General features: G+C 41.9%; 1 protein-coding gene across 1 annotated transcript in view; it reads right to left on the reverse strand.

Moving 5' to 3' along the window:
• RNGTT (RNA guanylyltransferase and 5'-phosphatase) overlaps positions 1-22,951 on the reverse strand; it is a 270,839-nt gene that overhangs the window by 24,617 nt on the left and 223,271 nt on the right. Inside the window, exon 13 of the mRNA XM_015417084.1 lies at positions 13,620-13,720. Coding sequence (XP_015272570.1) covers positions 13,620-13,720 — 101 coding nt within the window. The remainder of the gene's footprint in view (positions 1-13,619; positions 13,721-22,951) is intronic.

Here is a 22,951-nt window from a genome sequence, read left to right on the forward strand (position 1 = left end):
TCCTTCCTTCCTCTCTTTTCCTCCTTTCCTTCTCTCTTTCTTTCATTCCCTCTTTTCCTTCTCTCCTTTTCCTCTTTTCCTCCTTCCCTTCTCTCTTTCCCCCTTCCATCTTTCTCTCTTTCTTCCCTTCTCTCTTTCTTAACCTCCTTCTTTCCTTCTCTTTCTTTCCCTCTTTCCTTCTCTTTTTATCCACTTTCCTTCCTTATTTTCCTCCTTCTTTCTTTCCCTCTTTCCTTTTCTCTACTCTCTCTCTTTCCTTCCCTCTTTGCTCCTTCTGTGGCCCAACTCTCTCTTCGCTCCCCCCCCCCCAGCCAGCTGGGGAAAGGAAGGGGAAGCTTTTGAAGATGCCCCCCCCTTTTGCTTCCCCTTCTGACATCACTTCCAGTGATGTCAGGGGGCATGGCATATGCTAATATCCTAGTAGCTCATTAGCAATACCATATGCTAATGAGCTCCTGCAGCTCTTTTTCTATGAAAAGACCCCTGCCTACACTGCTTGGTCACATGCTTTCTTGGAATGGCTTAATAGTTAGCTCAGATATTACACTTACCACATTGTTATTTTGGAATGTGGTGTGACATATTGGCATGTGTGTATTCAGCTGCATATGCTGTGTTGGCTGGTAATCTTTTAAACTATCCTATGGTGATGTTGCATTAATATTTTGTTCCAGCTGCTGCCCATGTCCCATGAGTCCTTGGTAGCTTTCCAAAGAAAGCTGCCGAAGCTGCTTTAAATATTTTTGCCCTTATCCAACACAGCAGCTCTACTGCTAAATGTGATTTCAAGTTATACTTTTCACCCAATTCAATTTTATTATATATTATTATATTACGATCCATGACCAGATCCAGTTAACAAAAATAAACATTATTCAGGTACTCAAATATACAAGTTAAAAACTCCAGTTAAAATATAGGAATAGAAGATTTTACAAAAAACCCTAAATAAATTTATATTACATTAAAAAGAGAAAAATAGATTATAAAATACATAACATAGCATCATAAGTGACCATTTTTAAATTTAAACCAAGGGATGTAAGAGGAACAAAAGCTAGATAATAGATCTCCTGAAGGAAACTAAGTCAAGGCTCAAAGGGGCAGGGCTGAAATTTACTGCACACTTTAATTGCCTGAGTGCCAAATCCAGCAGGCCAGGAGGCTTCATTAAATCTTGCTGGCATTCCATGTCACAGATCCTTTACGTAACTGTAGATTTTGCTTGATCAATAGAACAAAAGAACAACTGGTGAAAGATCCATTCTTTCAATGCTTCCCTCAATCCTAATAATCCAATTTGGTTGATAAGAATCTTGCATTACAAGGGGAAGAAGTCCTTTTGGGTTCACGCATGTCTTAAGCCATTGGAAAGCAGATGCCAACAAAATCCTCACCTCAATCCTCATTTGGCCTGTTTCTAGATGGAGAAGAGAGTTCGAGATGGCTGGAGGGACACGCAAAATGGCACGAAGGAATTTAGTATCCAATTTAATCTGAATAACAACTGGGTTAGAACTAAGCTTTCAAATATGGGACACAATTTAGGAATATTCATGTCTAGAACTCTAGGTACCAGAAGCTCAGAGTTGCAGAGGACAGTTTCCAGCCACTAGTTTTCTGTAGCTATACCTGGTATTTCTGTGACATGTTAAGGCAAAATAGATCTCCCCATAATTTATTTTAAAGGCTGCAGCAAGGTCATAAATCTGCATTTTCTTTTGCACTGTTATAATATTGTTTGAGAGTTAAAAATTACCTCATTAGCAAATTAACTGATAATGTACATACTGCCATTTATTTCAGTCCCATTAATTAGATAATTAGAACAAAGTGCTCACAAAAAGGACTCTATTAGAGCAAAAGGGGGGTAGTCCCACTTTCCAATTTTTTGACCAATGGGAAAAAAGGAATTGAATGTGTAAATTCTTAATGAGGCACTAGATGTTTTGGTACAATTAAATCATTATGTGTATAAACCTCCTTTCAGACTTATTACAAAAGATGATCAAAGGAGAGAACTGCTACTGGGGCCAAGTGATGCCTCTCAGTTCTATATTTAATAACTAGACAATCTTGGGCGGCCATCTCTGTCTCAGGGTACTGTCTGCACGCTGTGGTCAGGTGGCTCAAGGGGAAAAAGCTAAAATGGAATCTAGACAAGACAGAGGAGTTCTTCTGGACCTTGCTTTGTTTTTGTTTTTTTTATTAAAGTTTTATTTCCCTCTCCTAAAAAGGAGAGAATTTCAGTTTACTTAGAAAAATAGGGAGGGAATATGGAGGGATAAAGAAAAGAGTTGAGTGATGTTAAGTATTAGTAAATTAAACTTTTCAAATTTAAAGTTAAAGTTTTTTTCTGTGAGTAGGTGATCTTTTTCTTCTTTAGTTTTCAAAAAAAAATAGTTAATATGTTAGTAATGTCCTTTTGTGGTTAGAATTACTTTTACATTATAATCCAAAACAGTTACTTCTTGGGGCCTTTCCCTTTTTTATCTCTCAAGTTGTACTTTGTGCCAGTCGCTCCTCTGTCTTCCTCATCCTTCACCTCTCCCTCAGAACTGCTGTCTTCATCGCTGTTTCCCGACATTCACTTGGCAAGTTCTGCTTCTTCTTCTGAACTGGTGTGCCTCTTCAAAAAGTCTTGAGCTTTAAAGATAGAGTCTATCTTTTCTCTTCTGTCTTTAAATTTAAAGACCAGTCCTTCTGGCACCAACCATCTGTAACTCACTTGGTGATTTTGTAAGAACTTGGTCAACCCTTTATATTCTTTTCTCTTCATTCTGATTTCAAATGGAACATCTTTCAAAATTCTTATCGGTTGATCTCCAATTTTCAAGGGTGTTGCCGAAGCTGCTTTTAAAATCTGATCTCTGAGACGTTGCTTTGTAAATTTCACTACCACTTCTGCAGGCAATTTATTTTTGTTTGTGAAATTGGAATAGGCTCTATAAGCCAAATCCATCTCCTCTTTTATTTTTTCCGCTTGATTGCCAGTCAGTGGTGCTAAGGCTGTTGCCAAAATGTCTCTTTTTCCTCTTCCTTCAAACCCTGGAATCGAAGAGTCAAGTTTGCTTTCTCCATTTGAAGCAATAACAGTTTATTATCCTGTCTTTCTTGGTACTTTTCCACTTTAATAACCTTTTCCTTAACTTTCTGTATCTCTTCCGTTGATGCCAAACATTTCTTTGCAATATCATCTACCTTGTCAGCTGTCTCTGTCATCTTTTTCTGCTGCACAGTGTAGGCACTTTCCATACTATCCAGCTTCTGGTTGATTTTTTGCAGTTCCTCCAGCAGATGGCGCAAAAGTTCACCCTCTTGTTGATTGACAGCAGGGGAAGAGCTTGGACAGGAAGTCCCGCCCGTCTTCGTCAACTGCTTCTCGGGCTGCTTTCTCTGCCCCACCATGCTTCGTTTTTGTTTATATTTCAAAAGTTCATGCTACGCAGCCCAGAGAGACGTCCCTGACTGCCGCTTTCTGCTCTTTCCCCAAAGGTATTTCGCTTCTACAATTCTCCGCTTCGCCCCCCCTCTTTTCTTTTAAAAAGTCATTTCTTTCAATGGGGGGGAGCCTCCCCCTCCCTTTCGATTTCCTGGGGGGTGCGAACGCGTTTATAAAATCGCTTTAAAATCAGTCACCAACTCACAGTTCATCACTTTTTCGCTTTTGTTCAGACTTTGCCTTTTCGCTCCATCACTCTGATGTTCCGGTGGCATTGCTAGTCCCCATTACAGGGCACGCCGCAGCCGGGGCCGTTTGGGGCAGAGGGAGAGCCTCAATTCCCGACCTTCTGGTCGACAAGAGGCTTACTCCCTTAAGCGCCCCCTAGTTTGAAGCCCTTACCCTAGGGCTCCTTAGGATCTCCGCTCATGCGGGACCCCCCCAGACTGCGAGTGAGCGATCCGGCTCCGGGAGCATCCCGAGAGCCGGTCGCCATTCGTGCCGCCGTGGCCGGCGTCGGACCTTGCTTTGTTGATGGAGAATTAGATTTGTGCTGTTGCTAGAAGCACCTTCTTTCACTTACAGCCAGTTCACAAACTAGCTTCCTATCTAGACACAGCCAGCCCAGTCATGTTAGATTATGCAATATGTTCTACACAGGACTGCCCTTGAAGACTCCAGAAGCTGCAGTTGGGACAGAGTGCTGGCTGGAGTGGGTCATATGGACCATATTACTCCAGTCTTGTTCTATCTACACTGGCTTCCAATTTGCTTCCAGGCTCAATTCAAGGTTTTGGTATTGTCCTTTAAAGTTCTGTATGGCTTGGGACTGCATTCTCCCATATAAACCTACCATACACTCCAGTAGTCTTCAGAGGCCCTGATTTGGTTTACCCTGCCATCTGAAGCTAGACAGGTGGCAGCCTGAGAAACAGCCTTTTCAGTTATGGCACCAAAAATCTGGAACTCTCTCCCTCTGTGAGAGTCTTTCGCCAGCAGGTAAAGACTTTTTTTGTTTCCTCTTGCATACCCCAATAGCAGTTACTGGGCCTCCTTCTAGTGTCGTTTATGTGCTTTTAATTGAATTATTTTATAATTTTAACTTTTAAAACGTTTGTCGCCTTGTGAACCCTGATAGGTTGGAAAGGCGGCATTTGCTGCAATAGTTTCCCCCTCATTTCAGGGTGATATTCACTGCATAAGTCATTAGTTCAGGAACAAAGTTAAAGGCAGCATCAGCATTTATAACAATGTATGACAGATGCTGGGTGCTATTTATTTAGATGTATCTCTGGGGAGCCAAAATTAGTTAAACTGAAGCAAATCAGCCTGTTTTGATTAGGGAAGAATGAGTTTTCCAAAGCACTTTTTTGTTTTTGTTGCCATTTGCAGTAATTTGAGTATTTGTTGTTGTTCAGTCGCACAGTCGAGTCCGACTCTTTGTGACCCCGTGGATCAGATCATGACAGGCCTTCCTGTCTTCCACCGTCCTCTGAAGTTGGCTCAATTTCATGTTCGTTGCATCTATGACACTGTCTAAAACTCTGAAAACGGTATTGAAAAAAATGGGGTGTGTGTAGAGAAATAGTATAGAATATCTTCAGCCACAACTGACTGTTTCTTCCATACACTGAGTGTTTGTCCAGCCTATTTATAAATTATTCAAATAACAGGTCTTCCCTCATTTCCTTTGGGAGATTATTACACAGTCTAACAGCCAGCGCTGTTAGAATTTTTCCTTTGACTGTGAAATCTCTGTCCCTCTCCAGTCCTATCCATCTGTAAAGATGCTTTTGTCATAAATTATGGAAGATAGAAGACAGGGAGATTATTTTTTCACATAATTAGACTAAAGTTTAAAGTCCTTAGGCTGTTCCACAGTTCATAAACTAACTAAATAAAAGTGTTGAAAAACAGTATTGAAAAGAGGAAGGCACTCATTTTTCAAACCACTGAAGTTTTTCAATGAACAATGCAGGCCTGTAGCCAGGATTCTGTAATGGGGGGAGGCTTTAAATAAGTCAGGGGGCACTGACATCACAAAATAAAAAATATATATTTAAAAAACTCACTTTTGCAGCATTCACACTCTGCCTGCCTATGCTTGGGGAAGGGGTGGCGGTGGAAAGTCCTCCAGGGGCCCCAGATATTCGGGAGTCCTCTAGGTGGCCCACAGAGCCAGGGGACCTGGGGGCTGGATTAAAGTCTGGGGGCCTTGGCAAGAAGTTGGGGGGGGGGCAGGCCCCCAAATGCCCCACTGTAGTTACAGGCCTGTAACAATGACTCCTAGATGTCCCAGACCACTGAGTAATTCTCATTTTTAAAAAATATGTATATGATTTGAACACTTTGGAAGTACATTTTGTTCCCCCCTAATAGTTCAATACGTCATTTATCCTGATGATCATTACTTATATCCTTCATACCAGTTCACATTATTCGAATCCAAACCTCTGATCTACTAAAGAGCAATTTTATCAGGATTCAGAAGAGATGTAGCCAATGAAACAATCTAACTGCGCTCTGTAGTCCTTTAGATCTTGGCGTTGAAATGATAACTGCATTTATCTATAACTTTGCCCTTTTGGTACATTATCTATTATTCCAATGCACTCATTTGAACAATATTCTCAGGTCATATTTTATAAAAAGCCAGTCTTCTAAATATCTATTCAGCAGCTCAGCAAGTGATGACATTTCATTGTTTTAACTTCTTGCTTACTTTTCCTGAGCCATTTTGTCCATTACTCATAAGAAGAGTTGTTTTTTATACCCTGCTTTCCTCTACCCTAAGGAGTCTCAAAGAGGCTTACAATCGCCTTCCCTTCCTCTCCCCACAACAAGCACCTTGTGAGGCAGTTGAGGCTGAGAGAGTTCTGAGAGAACTGTGACTGGCCCAGAGTAACCCAGCAGGCTTCATGTTGGGGAGTGGGGAATCAAACCCAGGTCTTCAGATTAGAGTCCATCGCCCACTTCCTTTTCTGTTCCAAATCAACAGCTGACACTGTGATGGTGGCAATCATTATTTTGAGATAGAATTCCCAGTTAAGTGGATGGTACAATAAGGCAGAGCTCTGGAGGAGAAGATCCTGCAGTAAGAGAGTCCAGTGGAGGTTAGAGGTCAGATGGAATTTTTACATATCATGATGTAGTCATAACATGAAAGCAACTTGGACTGCTTTCATACATGTTGGATACTGCACTTTAGCAGTCTTTTGCAACTGGAGTTTGACAATCCACTTCCAAATGAACACTCAAGTGCACTGAAGGTGCATTATCCAATGTACGTAAAAGCAGCTTAAAACCTTGCTGCAACATTTACTCTCCTGCACTCATCTGTAAACTGTGCTGACAGACATCGTGGCTAACTTCATTTCTCTGGGTTGTTTGTTGCTCAGCAAGGTATTTAGCTGTGTGCTGAGTCTCAGTGAGTTTTTGTTCTAATTGGGATGCTTTCTGTTCGGAAGCCTGAGTGTGGCCTAGGGTTTCCTCTCATTTTTGTTTTGCATCCAGAGGCGGTGGACACATAGGTCTGATTATCTAACAGTAGATCGAATCTTTCTGCCCTCCATTTTTCTGCTTCTTTATCTCTTGCCTCTAATTCTTTTTCCAAACTATCCAATTGATCTGCATTGTTTCTTTTCCCTAGCTTTTAGTTTGTTGGATGTTTCATCTAATTTCTGCATTTTTGGGGTGAATGGTACACAGTTGCCCAGGGCCACCCACAGTCCCCATTAAGCATAATTGTCTTGTTTAGAGCTGCGGGGGTTGTCATTCTTGCAAAAATTGTGGGATGTGTCTCTCAATGTTTGTAGAGGGTCCTTTAAAAGAGCCGGTTTCCAGGGGTTGCAATCCTTCTGGACAATCCATTTCTCTAGCTTGTCTAGACTCTCTACCTTTTTGAACATGATGGTGGGATCTATTTATTTTCTTGGTGTTCTAAAACCAAGGGTTTCTAGCCCTGCATACGTACTGCTATGACTCGTGCAGGGGAGCTTCTAGTTACTACTTGGAAAGTCCTAATATTCTAAACCCAGGACAGGACCCCCTAAAGAATACTACTATAATTCCTGGGAAGGAAAAAGAAAGGCCTTGCAGGTAAAGAAAACTGAACCTGGTTACAGGAACCCCCTTGCCACTATGCAGGCTTGAAGAGAGGCCAGGAAAACGGAACCCTATGTTCCTGCCTATTGGAATGTCAGGAGAGGAGAACCGAGCTTCCACTGGGAGAACCCTCCTATTCCACTACCCTGTGTTAGCCGATCTTTCAGATGGGAGGGGTAACTTGCTCACTATCCCAGGTGAATCGCTAAACCCTAGCATGTTTGCCACTACTGGTACCCAAACAAACAAATGGTCCCGGAGAGTGTCACTCTCAGGGACTAAAATGCACAACACCAAGTACCACTCAGCTGCCATATAACGAGGGCACAGCACCAGATACTCCCCACCTACTGTGTACAAAATACTGGCTCCTAGCTGAAAGTGTGTGTGGGAGCCCTACGTCTTGGGAATCCCTAACCTTGTTCTAACTCTTTACCAAACCCAACCCAGATAGATAATGGGGAACAGTACTACCAAACTCCTATGTAAAGTCACAAGGCCATCTTCATAGGTCTCTAGATGAAGTACAGATAACACAGACGTTAATGGGCTACAATTATTATTATTATTATTATTATTATTATTATTATTATTATTATTATTATTATTATTATTATTTAAAAGTGTTCTTCGTATGACTAGTTGGTCACAGTGCTCCATTTAAGGAATAGAAGAATGAGGAAAATGTTAAAGGCTACAATCCTAAGAACATATTCCAGAGAGTAAGCCTGATAAAATCGAATGGGACTTCTGAACAGATCTGCTATGAATTGCTCCATGAGGGTGCTTAAAATAAAATATCGTAACATGAAAGTATTTGATCAGAAAACATATTGTAATATTATTAAGTAGCTGTCTTGAAGGCCCAACTGCTTGTTTAGTTCAGTGACATCTGCCAGAAGTGGGCTATCAAGAGCTCTGGTTAAGGTTCCTTGACTCCCTGAAAATATATGGAATGACTTATTAATGTCAGACTGGCTAATGGGGCTCTGTTACACTGGATCAACAAACAAGGGTCTCTAAGGATTATATATATGACCAAATACTGCTAGTGTAATTTAACTGCTGATGTTATCTGCCATGTAAAAATTCTAACTGTGGTTATTACTGGTGGCAGAAACTGCAGCGACATCTATGATCAATCACTAGAATAACAGCAACAGCATATCATTAAAATGTAATTGACTCCTTGTTGCTCTGACATGTGCATGACAAAGACATTCAGCCTATGTTTCTCAAATGTATCATACCCATAGACAAGAAACTCATCTTGCTTACCACACAGTACAGAATGAATACGTGTTAGTGTGGAAAAAAGTGCAGTGTTAGTCAGCCTATTTTCAGTCCTCTCCTAATAGAAACCACGAATCCTACTTTGTAATTTAAGGCAGACATTTACTCTATCAGCACTGGATAAGAGAGCAAAAACTGATACTGGGTAGGGATAAGTGGGCTGTATGGACAATGTGCTGGTTAATCCACCACCCCCCACACCAATTTTCCTTTCAGCTTTCTGGCCAATGGGCACACAAGGAAGTTTATGGCACCATCCTCAAAAACATTACAAAATAGAACATACATATGACACTAAAAGCTTTGTTATTCAGTATTCATGGGGAACTGGAATTGCTGGTTAATTAAATGTGTCTGATACTCAAGCTTATTGCTCCGCCCTGCCCCCTACTTCCAGGAAGCCACAGCAACCAAAGTCTACCCCATTAAGACTGCCATGGCAACAGCCCCCAAACCAGACATGACCCTTCCCCTGAGTCACAGAGCTACTGTATGCAGCAGGCTGACAAGCAGGCCAGCTGCCCAGAAAAGGTCTGGCAGAGCTGAATGCTGTCAACTCAAGGCAGGCTAAGGGGGAACGAGGTACCCAAGGATGGTGTAAGCTGGCAGCACTGGCTGTGAGAAACCATCGATGGCTAGCCATCCGGAAAAGTGGGAATGTGCCTGTGCGTGACCAAAGATGTTGGAGTACGGTGGCTGCAAAGAAGGTGGCTTGCCCTCTGAGCGATGCCAGATAACTGAGCGTTCTGGATAATCAAATGCCAAATAACAAATGGTTTTATTGCAAAATGCTAAACATATTGATACAATTTTAAAAATCAGCACAGAAAAGGGAAAACAATTTCCCTTTCAGATGCCTGTCAAAGCTCTAGCTAGTTGCCTGTGGTAAATAAAAATCCCCTCCAATGTACAACGGAAGCATAACTTTGTATATTTTGCAAGGTTGTCCTACAGTCCAATGTACAACTTAAACTGTAGACTTCATAGAAGAAAGCATTCCATATATGAGGTGCCATTTCCAAAAAATATCTGTTGCTATGGGATGCCTGCCCCATTACCAGCAAGAGATGGCACCTAGATCTCATCTGAAGTCCTTAATATAGAGAGCAGCTGATACAAAAGGTAGTATTCTCTGAAAAATCCCAGTCTTAAACCATAATCTCCTGTTCAAAATACTAGGTAACGGTTATATTTGCTCACTGTATAGTCTACTAGAAATTCTCTAGATGCATGAACCAAATCAGCATGGAATCAGACCTCAGAGCAGGCCCGTAGCCAGGATTTAGTATTTTTGTAATTCGGGGGGACTTTAAATAAGTCAGGGGGCACTGACGTCATAAAATAAAAAATAAATTTGTAATATATTTTTTAAAAACTCACTTTTGCAGCGTTCGTACTCTGCCAGGGGAAGCAAGCCACGCTTGGGGAGGGTGCAGCGGTGGGGAATCCTCTGGGAGGCCTAGAGAGTCAGGAGTCCTCTGGGCAGCCCAGAGAGTTGGGGGCCAGGAGGCTAGATGGAAGTTGTGGGGCCTTGGCAGGAAGTGGGGGGGGCAGGCCTGCCTCAGAGAAAATGGAAATTCATGCACACTACCTTGAGTTCCTTGGAGGATCAGTGGGATTAAAATGCACAGAACAAGTTCATTTAAGTGGCAGCCTCATTTGATTTTTTAAAGCCATTTGCAATAATACTGAGGGGCTACTAGACTGTGGCCATTCATTGTGTACAACAGACTTTTACCAAGGCAATCAATATGAATCTGAGAAAATCCTTTCTTGTTCAGTTTCAGGAAAAATATTGATGAAATTACTGTATTAGAAATTGAAATCATTACACTTATATTAAGCAAAAGCATTAATTTGATTTACAATACTATGTCACTATACTTTCTTAGATATGGAATAAGAAGAGCAATTAAAATAAAATTATCTAGAAGCATCCCCCCCAAAAAATTAGCTGTCTGCCAATCATACTTGGCCTTAAGCTAAACTCCTTTTGTCTGCCTATGAATATTTTGTATCTTGCAGTATCACCACTGAAGTCAGGTTTAGAAGGATTATAAGTCTGCTAAGGATGGCACTGTTAAACTCTTCATCCCCAAAATGTACTATAAACCAATAGTATTTTTACCTTCAGATCCAATACCCAAATTACAATTTCCATCAAAAGATTTTCTTTTATTATAGGTTTGCTTAAAAATGCATTTACAAGATAATGAAGCGTGTTTTGCTTGTCCAGCTGAAAGTTTTGTGTTGCTTAGCATTGGTCCATTGATCTGTGTAAGGGGGGGGGGATACAAGACTTCTTCTCTGGTCTGACTGCTATTCAGGGACTCAGATGCAAGAAGTGGTACCCATGTTTGTCCCAGTTCTCACCAACAAGCCTGGAAAGACCACATTATCAGAGCATACTATTTTGACAGATCACCTGCCCATTACTTCTGCATCTTACAGAGCCACATGGAAGCAGGTTGAGAGTGTGGAGAGAGAAATCAAAGAAATGCTACAATGGGGGGGGGGTAATAAAGCTGTCCAAAAGTACATGGGCAACCTCTATTGTTGTAGTAAAGAAGCCAGATAACACAGCACAGTTTTGTGTAGATTACAGAAAAGGTGAATACTGTTACACAGGCTGATGGCTATTCTATGCTCAACGTAAAAATAGAGTTCCTTGTCTGAATTCATTTTCAATGCCAGGGTGAGTCTCCTCCATCTTCATTACATTTGTTTTACAGTCAGAGAAGCTATCAAGCTATCTTCTTTAGATGACTGAAGGCAAATAACAAGGTAGACACCTGATCATACACTGCAGTTGCCAGAGCTTTTACTGTGGGCAAACCTGTGAAACGGAAGCATGACTCTGAGAAGGACAAACCAGTCTGGCCATTTCTCCTGTTCTATGTTTTACTTACCAACAATGTCATGAAGGTCTCTTTGCCATCAATGTATGCAACACTATCCCAAGCAACTCCCTGGCATAACGCTAGTGATAACATCATTCCTTTTGGGTGGCCTGCTGCTCATCCAGTAATGCAAATGTTCATTCTACATCCTTTTTCTCAACACAGTTGTAAATAACAGTGAGTAAGTAAATTTTTAAAAATTACAGCATATTTCTTTTGCCAGTAGTAATTTTCATTAAAACACTGAGAGATATATGGATGGCTTCACATGATCAACAGCTTTAAAAAATGCTGAAACCCTTCAGAGCATTTTTTTTAATCTTCAATATGAGCCACAACTTAAGTGCATAAAGAACTCAAGTTCTCTGTTTTGAACATCTGCTGATAGATCTGATTATAAAGATTGCTGCATAAAAAACTTATTGAGATATTCTTTATCCGTATTCTTTGTTTCACTGAATGCTTCCTTTACTGCTGCTTCCGATTCCATTAAAATATTTTCTTTGCTTTAGTTACCAGCATTCTCCTTCCATTTATTGCCAAAATGTTGCAATAGCCCTCCATCTCAGATAACAGAGCCATAATTTGCTTCTGCATGCCCTTAATCAGATGTACTTCTTCATTCTTGATTATTGACTGTTCAACAAAAGCACATATGGTTTCAAGTGCTGTTTTAGGTGGCATACCATGAAGAACATGCCATATCTTCTGAAGACTTTACTTTTGGGGGCAGATATACAATGCAGAACACATGTTTGTTCACCTCTTTGGCAATGGTATATTCATTTATACAGGTCACTACATTTGCAAGTTTTTCAATATTCATTCAAAAGTTTGCACATTTTGCTCTTTAACTCATGTTTTACTCCTTAATGTTTCTTGTATGCTTTTAACTAAAATATGTATTTTTTCCCCCAAAAATACCTGTTCCTGATAAGGCTTCAATGGCAGACTTACTGGAACAAGGTGGCTGCAGATGTTGGTATCAGGGTGACTGTAGATAGACAGTTCATGAATTCACGTTCAGCCACAGCACTGATTTTCCAAGAGATCTGAGTTATTGTAAGAGCTTCTGGGAATTTGATGACATGTATTTTCAGCTGAACCATCATGAAACTTACAGAATAACCCGCAAGTACACACCAGTTATTATTGAACCTAACAATTTATTTTGCAGTAATAAATTTGAAAAATACAACCAAACAGAAATATATGTACCACAAGTGTACTTTAAGAAATCTCTGCTACAATACAGTCATCAGATCAAGCTATATATATGTTCTAATGGATAAATACTACCAAAGGTAAAAATCTTAAGAATGACAATGTATTAGAGAAATTGAAGGATTTTTAAAATAGATGTTTTATTATAACTGAAGGCCATCAGTGGAAGACTGGACTGGTTATTTCAAATCAATCTTTGACATTCAAGCACATGTTTTATACCTCCTTAAGTTCACTGTTCATATATTCCTCTAGGTCCTTCAACAATCCAATTTATTCCTACCAGACAACAGCGAATTGTTGGGCAATTTACAGGATGAAACAGGAACAGCCTCATTAGTATTTAGTGAGCACCTATATCAGATTCCCTCCCTCCTGCCTTACATTCTCCAATCAGAGACCTCCTTTCCTCTTTTCTCAAACCTTCTGCTTTTATTTCTTCCCCTCTCAGATCTGGCCTTCTCAGCCCTCCCTTTCAGTTATCCCCTCCGATGGGCCTTCTTTCTACTGAGCTCCCAGCTCCCAACTTACAGTCAACTCTTTCAACACAGCCCCCTCCTGCCCCCAAAGCCCTCTGGATGTTTTCTCTCCAAGCTGCAGGTGCTAGCACATTTTAACCTATGTTTATATAAGATGAATGGGAAGAGTTTACATACCCTTCTCCACCAACTCTTGCTATTTTTAGCCGAAAATCCACTGAATTCAGACTGGGTGGCTTCCATTTCAAAATGTCATCACATCGTCCGGGCTTGTATTTCTTTAAAAAAATTAAAAAGAATTAAATAATGCTTGCTTGTTTTTTAAAGCCAGAATTCTACAGCTTTTTGAGTATTTTAGAATTTGATTATGAGAACATTTGTATTGTAACATCAATACTCCTGGTTGGTGATTTAGCTGAAACCCAAAGTATTAAAGGCAGTACTTGAAAGGTGGTGGTACCATTCTGTGAGCACTATATAATGTGCTGGTCATGTAATGATTCTTAATATGCTAAAAGAATGTTATAGGATTTGTAAAGGTTGCATATAATCACCATATGGTCTGGAGGGACTGAATGCACGGAATTCAAGAGTAGAATTCTCCCTCCCTCCCAAAGTTTATGCAGGCATGCGCCTAAGTCTAAAACCAATGGATTTTAGCTATGAATGCCTGTGACTTAATTCCAATGTTATGCAGCTCTAAAAGATAATGGGACAGCACAATACACAAATGAGATACTAGACTGTTGTTGTTGTTTTTTTTAAAAAAATCTTACTCTGACTGCTAAACATATACCAAGAGAAAGCAACAATGCAAAATACAAAAACATGAAGTACAACCAAAATTCTGAAAACAATCAGTTTTAAAAAATTTAAATACTTAAATCCTCTCAATCAAGGCATAATGAGCCGGCCTTGGCTGGAAGGGCAGGGTAGAAATTTAATAAATTAAAGCAAATCAATAATTTCACTAGGGTTTGACCAAAATGGAGGGGACTCATTTTTGTGAACATTTTCGTCTTCTGCTAAAAGCACCTTCCCATTATAGGGCGCGGGGGGGGGGGGGCATTGGAGATGTTTGCAAGCAAGTGACTGAAATGTTTGCAAGCAAGTGACTGAAATATTTGTATTGGGGCTCCACCTGACCCAATGACATCATGTGGTACAATATTATGTGTTATCACTAGAAGCTGAGAAGCTGCATCTATGAAGCTTGTTTACCTCTAGTTCAGACTAGTGCTATTTAATTTATTCATAAACTATCTGGACAGACCAACAAATGCTCAAGGACAACCCAGTGACTAAACGTTTTGTCCAGCAAAGTTAAAAAAAAAATGCACCCAAAACAACAGAATGGTGTGCTATTGACTGGGATTCTGTTGGATTCTCTGGTTTTAGTAGAGCCAGGAATCACTATCAATGTAGTAGAGTGCACGAGGCATTTCCACGTAGAAAAGCCTTGATACTGTGTGTGCTAGCAAACTTACAAAACTAATAAGAGTTCATTATATGGAACTCTGTTCTAGACAGTATAGATGAGAGAGCACTAATCTAACCTATCTAACTAGGATAAGTGTGGATGCAGGGGAAACATGCCCTGCATCTATTGTTCCAAAGATGGAGACAGCATGCTCCTTCTTTGTGTGTTTGTGAGAGAGAGAGGTGTCAAACTGGAAGAAAGGAAACTCATCCCTAAGAATAGCATTCTACTTCAAAGGGGATAGGATCAGATAACAGGAAGGAAAGGTTCTGTGTGTCCTGAACTGACCATCTGACAAAATCTATGGTGACCTCCTGAAGTCTGGGGCAGGAGACAGCAGATGGTCCTTCACATTTCTAACACATTCAAAGATGGACTAGTTATATAAAAGGATAAATGGAATCTTGGCTGTGCAGCAAGACAGCCAATTTTACGAATCAGAAGCAAACAGATTACATAGTGCTCCAAAAGGATCTCTCCAAAATTGGTGAACAGACAATAAAATGGTAAATAAGATTCAATGTAAAATAACACATACTGGGTTGAATATCTATCTATCTATCTATCTATCTATCTATCTATCTATCTATCTATCTATCACAAGTCGCAGCCAACTTATGGTGACCCCATAGGGTTTTCAAGGCAAGAGATGTTCAGAGGTAGTCTGTCATTGCCTGCCTTTGGTGGTCTCTCGTCCAAACAGTAACCAGGGCCGACACTGTTTAGCTTCCAAGATATGATGAGACTGGGTGAGCTTGGGCTATCCAAGTCATAGCACAGATACATACCGGCAGGATTTGAATTAATTATTAACAAAGAAAGAGATCTTGGGATGTGGTTGATAGCTTTTTGAGTTATGAGGAAGGAGAAGGAACCCAAAATATCACAATATCACAGCATCACAATGTCTTTAAACAAATCTACTTATTTCAAAATTTCTTATGCTGTCTCTCTAGCAACCTGCTCAGAGTGGCTTACAAATAAGACAATAGGACAAAAAATACAAATAAGACAGTAAAACAAGCCACTAAAAACAAACAAATGTCACTACAACTACTAAATCAGACAGACCTTTGATCTGATCAAGCAAAAACCTTCATATTGTATATGCCTATAGGAAACAAAATTATTTCTCTGAAACAGAAAAACTTTCATGAAGGCAGAATTTTGATAATGGTATTTTTGACTGCCTGAACAAATAAAGGCCATGGTGCTGGGTATGGGGAGGATTTGCATTCCACCCTTACTTTCCTGATCTGAAATGGCCCCTCCCAAGCTGTTTAAAGCCCCAGTAGGGAAGATGACAGAAATAATATGGTTACCTGTCTTCTTCTCTATGGGAGATTGACCCTCAGGACAATCATCATCAGTTTTGCAAGGCCCCAGCATGACTGTCCTCCTGGCAGTGTGAATAACATCTGGCCAGGAGTGGGACACTGATGCCAGCCTAATCTTATTCTCTTGACAGGAAGAGGCAAGTCAACCAGAGCCTTTGTGAACTGCTGGTTTTAAAGTACAACCTCAAGGTCTGCAAGGCTTTCAAAATAAACATTATACCAGCTGACAATTATATTTTCTTTCAGTGTGAGCTAGGCACTTCTTGATGCTGTTTCTGATACGGCATGCTCTAGGACTTGCAATTGCTGTAGCTTTTACAGTGCTCCAGGTGGGTGGCTGAGATGTCCACAGATTTTCTTTACATTTTTTAGAAGACTGTGGACATTCATGCTCCACTCTCTTGAATATGAGATTAATACAGCGTTTCCTGCATAACATATGCTCATCCCCTAAACTTCTTCCAGTCTTCAGGACACTGATACTATGGTTTGCTGCTACATCTCTCCCCCCCCCCCCCCAAGATGTGCAAATACTTTGTCCATAAATCTCATGCAATTCGCTGATAATTTACTCTGATGAGTTTCTGGAAAGGAACACAGACAATTATACCTTTCCTGAGTGCCATAGTTATCAGTGAGGAATTAAATGGCCAGGCTGCAGGTTGCTGTGGATAGTAGATAATATCACTGTTCTGACACTCAGCAGACTCCTTTGTTTGCAACCAGGCAGAGGTTGTGTGGCCATACAGTGATTGCTCTGACCTGCCAACTGCTGGGATTTTCCATCACAACTAACTCAACAAATACTGTATGAGGCAACAAATGTGTCCTTGGGTTTCCTGAAAAGTTGCCCCCCGTACTTGAAACAGTTCTGCTTTAATTTTTGCCATTTTGATTATTTAAAATCAGAAGCAATTACTGATGCTTTAGCTGAGTGGACTACATCACCCTTGGAACTAGTGCAAGACTTCTTCCTGAAGTCACAAGGAATTGCCCTATTCCCTGTGATCTCATTTTGGTAGTAGGAGTACTCAGTCTGGAAGAAGAAACTTCCTTTAAGTCTGCATGTTGTCTCATGAATATTCTGCAACAGCTGGAGGGAACGGTGGTACAGGTGGTGGCTGTGGTGCAGGGGGAACCTTGTACAACAAAAACATATTTTTTCCAATGTATATCTGCTGCCCGAATGAATGTTTATACATGCTGGACTTGATACTCTGATTCTGCTGGAGTGCACCTCAGACATGCACTGAGAACCGAAATCATCATATTGCTTGGCTAACTCCTCAGATATTGGGTTGAGAAATCCTTCATTTAGTACCTGAGTGTGATAACCCTTCCTAAAGCAGCAATGACATAAAAAGACAGTAAAGGGCAGAAAAGAAAGCAAGAATTAGACATGAAAACAAATGTCAGCAGTCAAACTCAACTAAATGACAGAAAAGAAGTGCTAAAAGGAGAAACTGCAAGTATTCTTTCCATGTTCCACATACAAAAGGGGGGAAAGGCCCAAACTCCTACCTGGGAACATGAAATAATAGCAAATGGTTGAAAAAAAAGGGACAAGCAAAAACTCTCCCAATTCCCCTCCACCAAAGAAAACTGACGACGACAACAAAAAAATTGCATGGGATCAATAAGGCTAGTAAATGATGGGAAGGAGTTGCAAAAGAGTTAGAAAAGTAAAATTAAATACCACAATATACCTGCAATGGATCCTCTGAGCTAAGTCAATGTTTAACACCAGGAAGACAGGAGAATACTTGGGTTCAAGTTCAGTTAGAAAAGTGATAAAGCCCTCAGTTTGAGTCAGATCGGGCATTCAGGTTCCAGAGAGTATGACTGGAAGATTCTTCAATGCAGAGATTTTGTTGTTCTTAGATATACTGAATGTTTTAGGAGATAGGGTTTGTGCCTCAAGAAAGCGAGACTGGAGGGATCCTGTCTCAGGAGAGTGTATAAGTTTCACAGCCCAGCTTCTGCGAAAAACTGGCTAAATAATTGGGGTTTTAGGAGGAACTCTTACACTGTGAAATTCCTAAGATTGTAAGGAGGCCAAATACCTCAACAGTTTAAAAGACTTAATTGTTCTGTGTGCCCAATAATTGACAACTGTAATGTTATAAATGGATGATTCCAGCAAATGCTGTGTGTTTCACCTACCAGTAGCTTCACACCTATTTGCTTAATGTCCTTATTCCCCTATCCAAGGGAGTAAATAAAAGTTACTGGGTTTTCTTCTAAAATATAACCCAGGAGGGAAGTAGAAGAAGTCAAATGCCATTGTTATTATAGTAGGCAGCAGCACTAATTAGACAATCGTAAATGCCCTCCTTTGTACTTAACTGCCTTTTGAAGTCACTTGAGGTCAGTCTGTCAGGTGGACTTTGGGATAGTGATCACAATGGTCAAACTTCACTTCACTCTATCTCTATGTTATTTTTCAACATCATTTATTAAACTCCAACCCCAGAGAAGCTACCTCCCAATCGCCATCATTACCATACCTTCTCTTCCAGGTGGTGAGAAGGAAGGAACAAAGAAATGAGAAAGCATCTACAGTGCATTCCCCTCCTCCTCCAGGCCACTGCTAGTTGACTGCCTTCTCTCTACCTGGTACAGGCAGCAGCTAGGGAAGCAACGTGAAACCAGCACTGCTGTCTCTTCCTGGCAGCCTCTGCTGTTTTGTTGCTTGCCCACCAGACTTCTTCCCTTCACTTTCTCATCCAGCTTCTCTCATCCTTGCCACTAGTGTTTCCCTGCCTTCTGTTACTTCCCTGCCTGCTAGGCTTCTTATCCTGCCCCCTGGCTGTTCTGCCGCACTACCAGTGGTAGCTACCTTCCTGTTTGCATACTGAAAGCCACCTCCGAGCTGCTGTAAATTCTCTTTAAAAATAACTCCTTCCCCCTCAGACAACTGGGGAATACCATCACAGCCATGGGCTTAAACAAATACAAACCTGTATTTTAACCATTAGAGAAAACAAACAGCAACAGTCCACCACATCATGTAATAAGTTGGACCATATTCATGAACAACTGAACCACTGTAAAACCTCATGTCCAACTCCAGGTCCTGAGGACCAGAAGTCGTGTCCATCAAGAGAGGGTGGGTAGGACTGCCCCACTCTGGACCACCGAGAAGGAAGCTTCACAGTAAGTGAATACAAATCTTCCATTCTCCGGTGGTCCAGGAGAGGGGCAGTCCTTGACTCCTTACTCCTGGGACGTAAAAAAGCAGTGCTCCCCCTGGGTGGGTCACACGACTTCTGGTGCATACAGGGCCCGAAGTAACACTCTCCTGTCAAATGCTGCTTCTGCCAAAGCTAGTTCGTCAATCCTATAGTGTTTTGTAAAGGAATGGACAAATTTCCATGTCACCACCTTACAGGTGACTTCTAGGGACAGCAAGGCCCTATATGCCGCCGACGTGACTGCCCCCCGTAGAGTGCCCTGTGACCCCTGCTGGAGGTACCAACCCCTACTTTCCCAGGGACAACTGACTAACATACATGAACAAGGACTCAGTCTTTCTAAACCCCCTGGTCCAGTTCATACAGAAAACTCAAAGCCCTACGCATGTCTAGATGATGCCAGACCGTCACCATCTCATGGGCAGGGTTTGAAGAAAGGAGGGAAGTACCATATCCTTCGATCTATGTAACTGGGAGGTAACTTTGGGGATGAACGCTGGGGCTGGTCTGAGAATGACCCTGTCGTTGTAGAAGGTACCTAAACCTGTGTGTACCGACAAAGCTCTGAAAAGTTCTCCACTAAGAAATTGTTTACAGAGTAATGTCTTTCATGGGACATGATGCCATTGGTTCAAATGGCTTCTTGCATAGTGCTCATAGCTCTGCATTTAAGTTCCATGTGGAGAACCTGTGTACCTGTGATGGATTGAGAAGGGAGCCCCCCCTCAAAAAACCGCCATATGTGCGGGTGATGGGGAACAGAAGAAGAAGAAGAAGAGAAGAAGAGATTGGATTTATACCCCGCCCTTCACCACCCAAAGGTGTCTCAGAGCGGCTTACAAACTCCTTTCCCTTCCCCTCCCCACAACAGACACCCTGTGAGGTGGGTGGGGCTGAGAGAACTCTTCACAGAAACTGCTCTTTTTCAAGAACAGCTGTGCCAGAGTTATGGCTTGCCCAAGGTCATCCAGCCAGGTGCATGTGGAGGAGTGGGGAATCAAACCCGGTTCTCCCAGATTAGAGTCCGCGCACTTAACCACTACACCAAACTGGAACAGACCTACCTTTCCTAGCCCCTCCAACCACAGAAAAGGTTGTTACCTGTCGCCTTAGAGAACTAGTACTCAACCCTTTACTCGGACCCTGTTGGAGAAAGCCATCCTCAACCTGTGCCCACTTCGGTTTCAACCCCTCCACTCCACACCAGTTAGAAGATGTTTGTCAAGTTCTGTCATATTTGGTCATAGGAGATTTTCTGGATGCCAAGAGCGTGGAAACCACCTCTGTCTCCTATCCCAGAGCTGCTCACTGTCTCCTCTAAACCTCCACGCTGCGAGTTGTAGCATGTCCGGTCGCAGATGAACGGTCATCTCCTGAGATAGAAGGTCCCATCTGAGAGACAGCCACCATAGATCCCTTCTGGAGAGGCTCATGAGGTCCTGGAACCACGCCCACTGTGGCCAGAAGGGTGCTATCAGGATAACATCTGTTCTTTAATCTATTGCCTGCTGTACCACTCTGGGAATTAGAGTTAGGAGTGGCAAGGCATAGAGTAGAGTTCTGGCCATGCTAGGAACAGGGCGTCCGTTCCTAGTGCCCCTTTCATGTCTCGACATGAAAGGATCCACCTCTGCCTTCCGAATCTTCGCTGATCTGTTGGAAGGCGTCCCTCTGTTAAAACATTTCTCTTCCTACCATATGTGTGTCCTTTAAGGACAGCGCATACTCTCTGCCCATTGCATCTCTTGCATCACTTCCTGGTGTAGCCATTGTGGTTGCCTGACTCCCTACCTGTTAATATAGACTTTCACCATCATGTTATCCATTTGAATCAGAACATGACTGCCTACCAGTTGCATCTGGAGGCGAGCCAGGGTCAACTTTATGGCCCTAAGTTCCAGGAAGTTGATGCTCTTGGATGTTTACGACTTCGACCAGGTGTCTTGACCATGTGTCTTATGGAATGCGCTCCCCAGCCAAAGACATCCGTCGTGAGCATGGTCCTCTGGGGTTCCCTTAGAAGTATCCCTCCTGTGAACCGAGTCAGAACTAGCCACTACTGTAACTCTGTCCACACAGACAGTGGTAACTCTACCTACTTGACTATCTTTTAGTCTATTTCCTTCTGGTAGTGAAGAAAGCGCTGCAGGGGTCTTGCATGAACTCTAGGCCACGGTAGTAGGTCTTGGCATGACACCATCATGCCCAGTAGACATGCTAGGGTCATCACCTCCAGTGTCTAAATGTTCAGGATCTGATGTAAAATAAGTGAGAAATTTTACTAACCCTTCCTGGAACAGAAGAACCCTGTCCTGTCTTGTGTCTATCTGCCCTCCCAAGTGTGTAATTACTTGAGTCGGCTCCAGGGTCCCCTTCTTCATGTTAATAGCACAGCCGTGTCCTTGTAGTACTTGGATTGTAAGGTCCAAGTGTAGGCTCGCCTGCTGACTGGACTCTGCCTGGATCAGGACATCTTCCAAGTAAGCAAAACAGGACCATTCCTCTCAGACTTAGGAAGGCCACTAGTGTCCCCAGGACCTTGGAGAAGATCCGAGGTGAGGACTTTTTTCTCCATACATCCAGAGGCCGAGGCTCAATATTGGAAATGTTTGCTGTGATATGCAAACCTTAGAAATTTCCTGTGATCATCCCTTGTCAGGATGTGCAGATAGACTTTCTCCAGGTCTATGGAGACCATGAAGTCCCCTGCATGTATGGAGAAAAAAGATGGACCTCAACATCTCCATCTTGAACTTCTGTGATTGCACATCTTTGTTGAGCTACTTCAAGTCCGAGATGGCCCTAGTGTTCCCGTTCTTCTTGGGGACCGTAAAGGGGATGGAATAAATTCCTAGCAACCTCTCTGTCTCGGACACCATCTCTATTGCTCCAATGTCCAACAGATGTTAGATGGCCTGTAACATCATCTTGTGATTTTTCCTGGTGATTTTTCCCTTGGGATCTCCAAGAAACGTTGCTTGGAACTCTTTCAAACTCTAGTGCGTAGCCATGGGCCACCGTCTCCAGGAACCACTTGTCCAACACAGTCCGGTGCCACTGCCCAGAGAAAGCTGTACTCTTGCATCTATATCTTCCATTGTCTTGGCCTAGTTATGCTGAAGTTCCCTTCTTGGGTCCTTTAACACCTTGTCCAGATTTTCCTGTGAGGGCGAATGACCTATTGTCTCTAGACTTGTTATGCCATTTGACTTTTGTTGTTTATCATCATGACTGAGGTCTCAAAAGGACTGTGGTCTCCTTCTAGATTTCATATCCTTCTTCTTTGACAGTGGCACCTGTGACTTGCCTTTGTCTTTCACCAAGTAACATTCCAGGCCTGCTCTGAAAAGTTTAACTCCCTCAAGAGATACCACTGCCACCTTGGCCCTTGTTGCTGGATCTGCATTCCAGTGCCTCAGCCCTATATTTCTCCTGGCAGTCACGCTACGTGCCATAGCCCTCGCTGTGAGTTGTATGGCATCCAAAGAGGCTTCTGCC

Source organism: Gekko japonicus, unplaced genomic scaffold (genome assembly GCF_001447785.1).
Source record: "Gekko japonicus isolate JY-2015 unplaced genomic scaffold, Gekko_japonicus_V1.1 scaffold760, whole genome shotgun sequence".
In the NCBI taxonomy this organism is placed as follows: Eukaryota; Metazoa; Chordata; class Lepidosauria; order Squamata; family Gekkonidae; genus Gekko; species Gekko japonicus.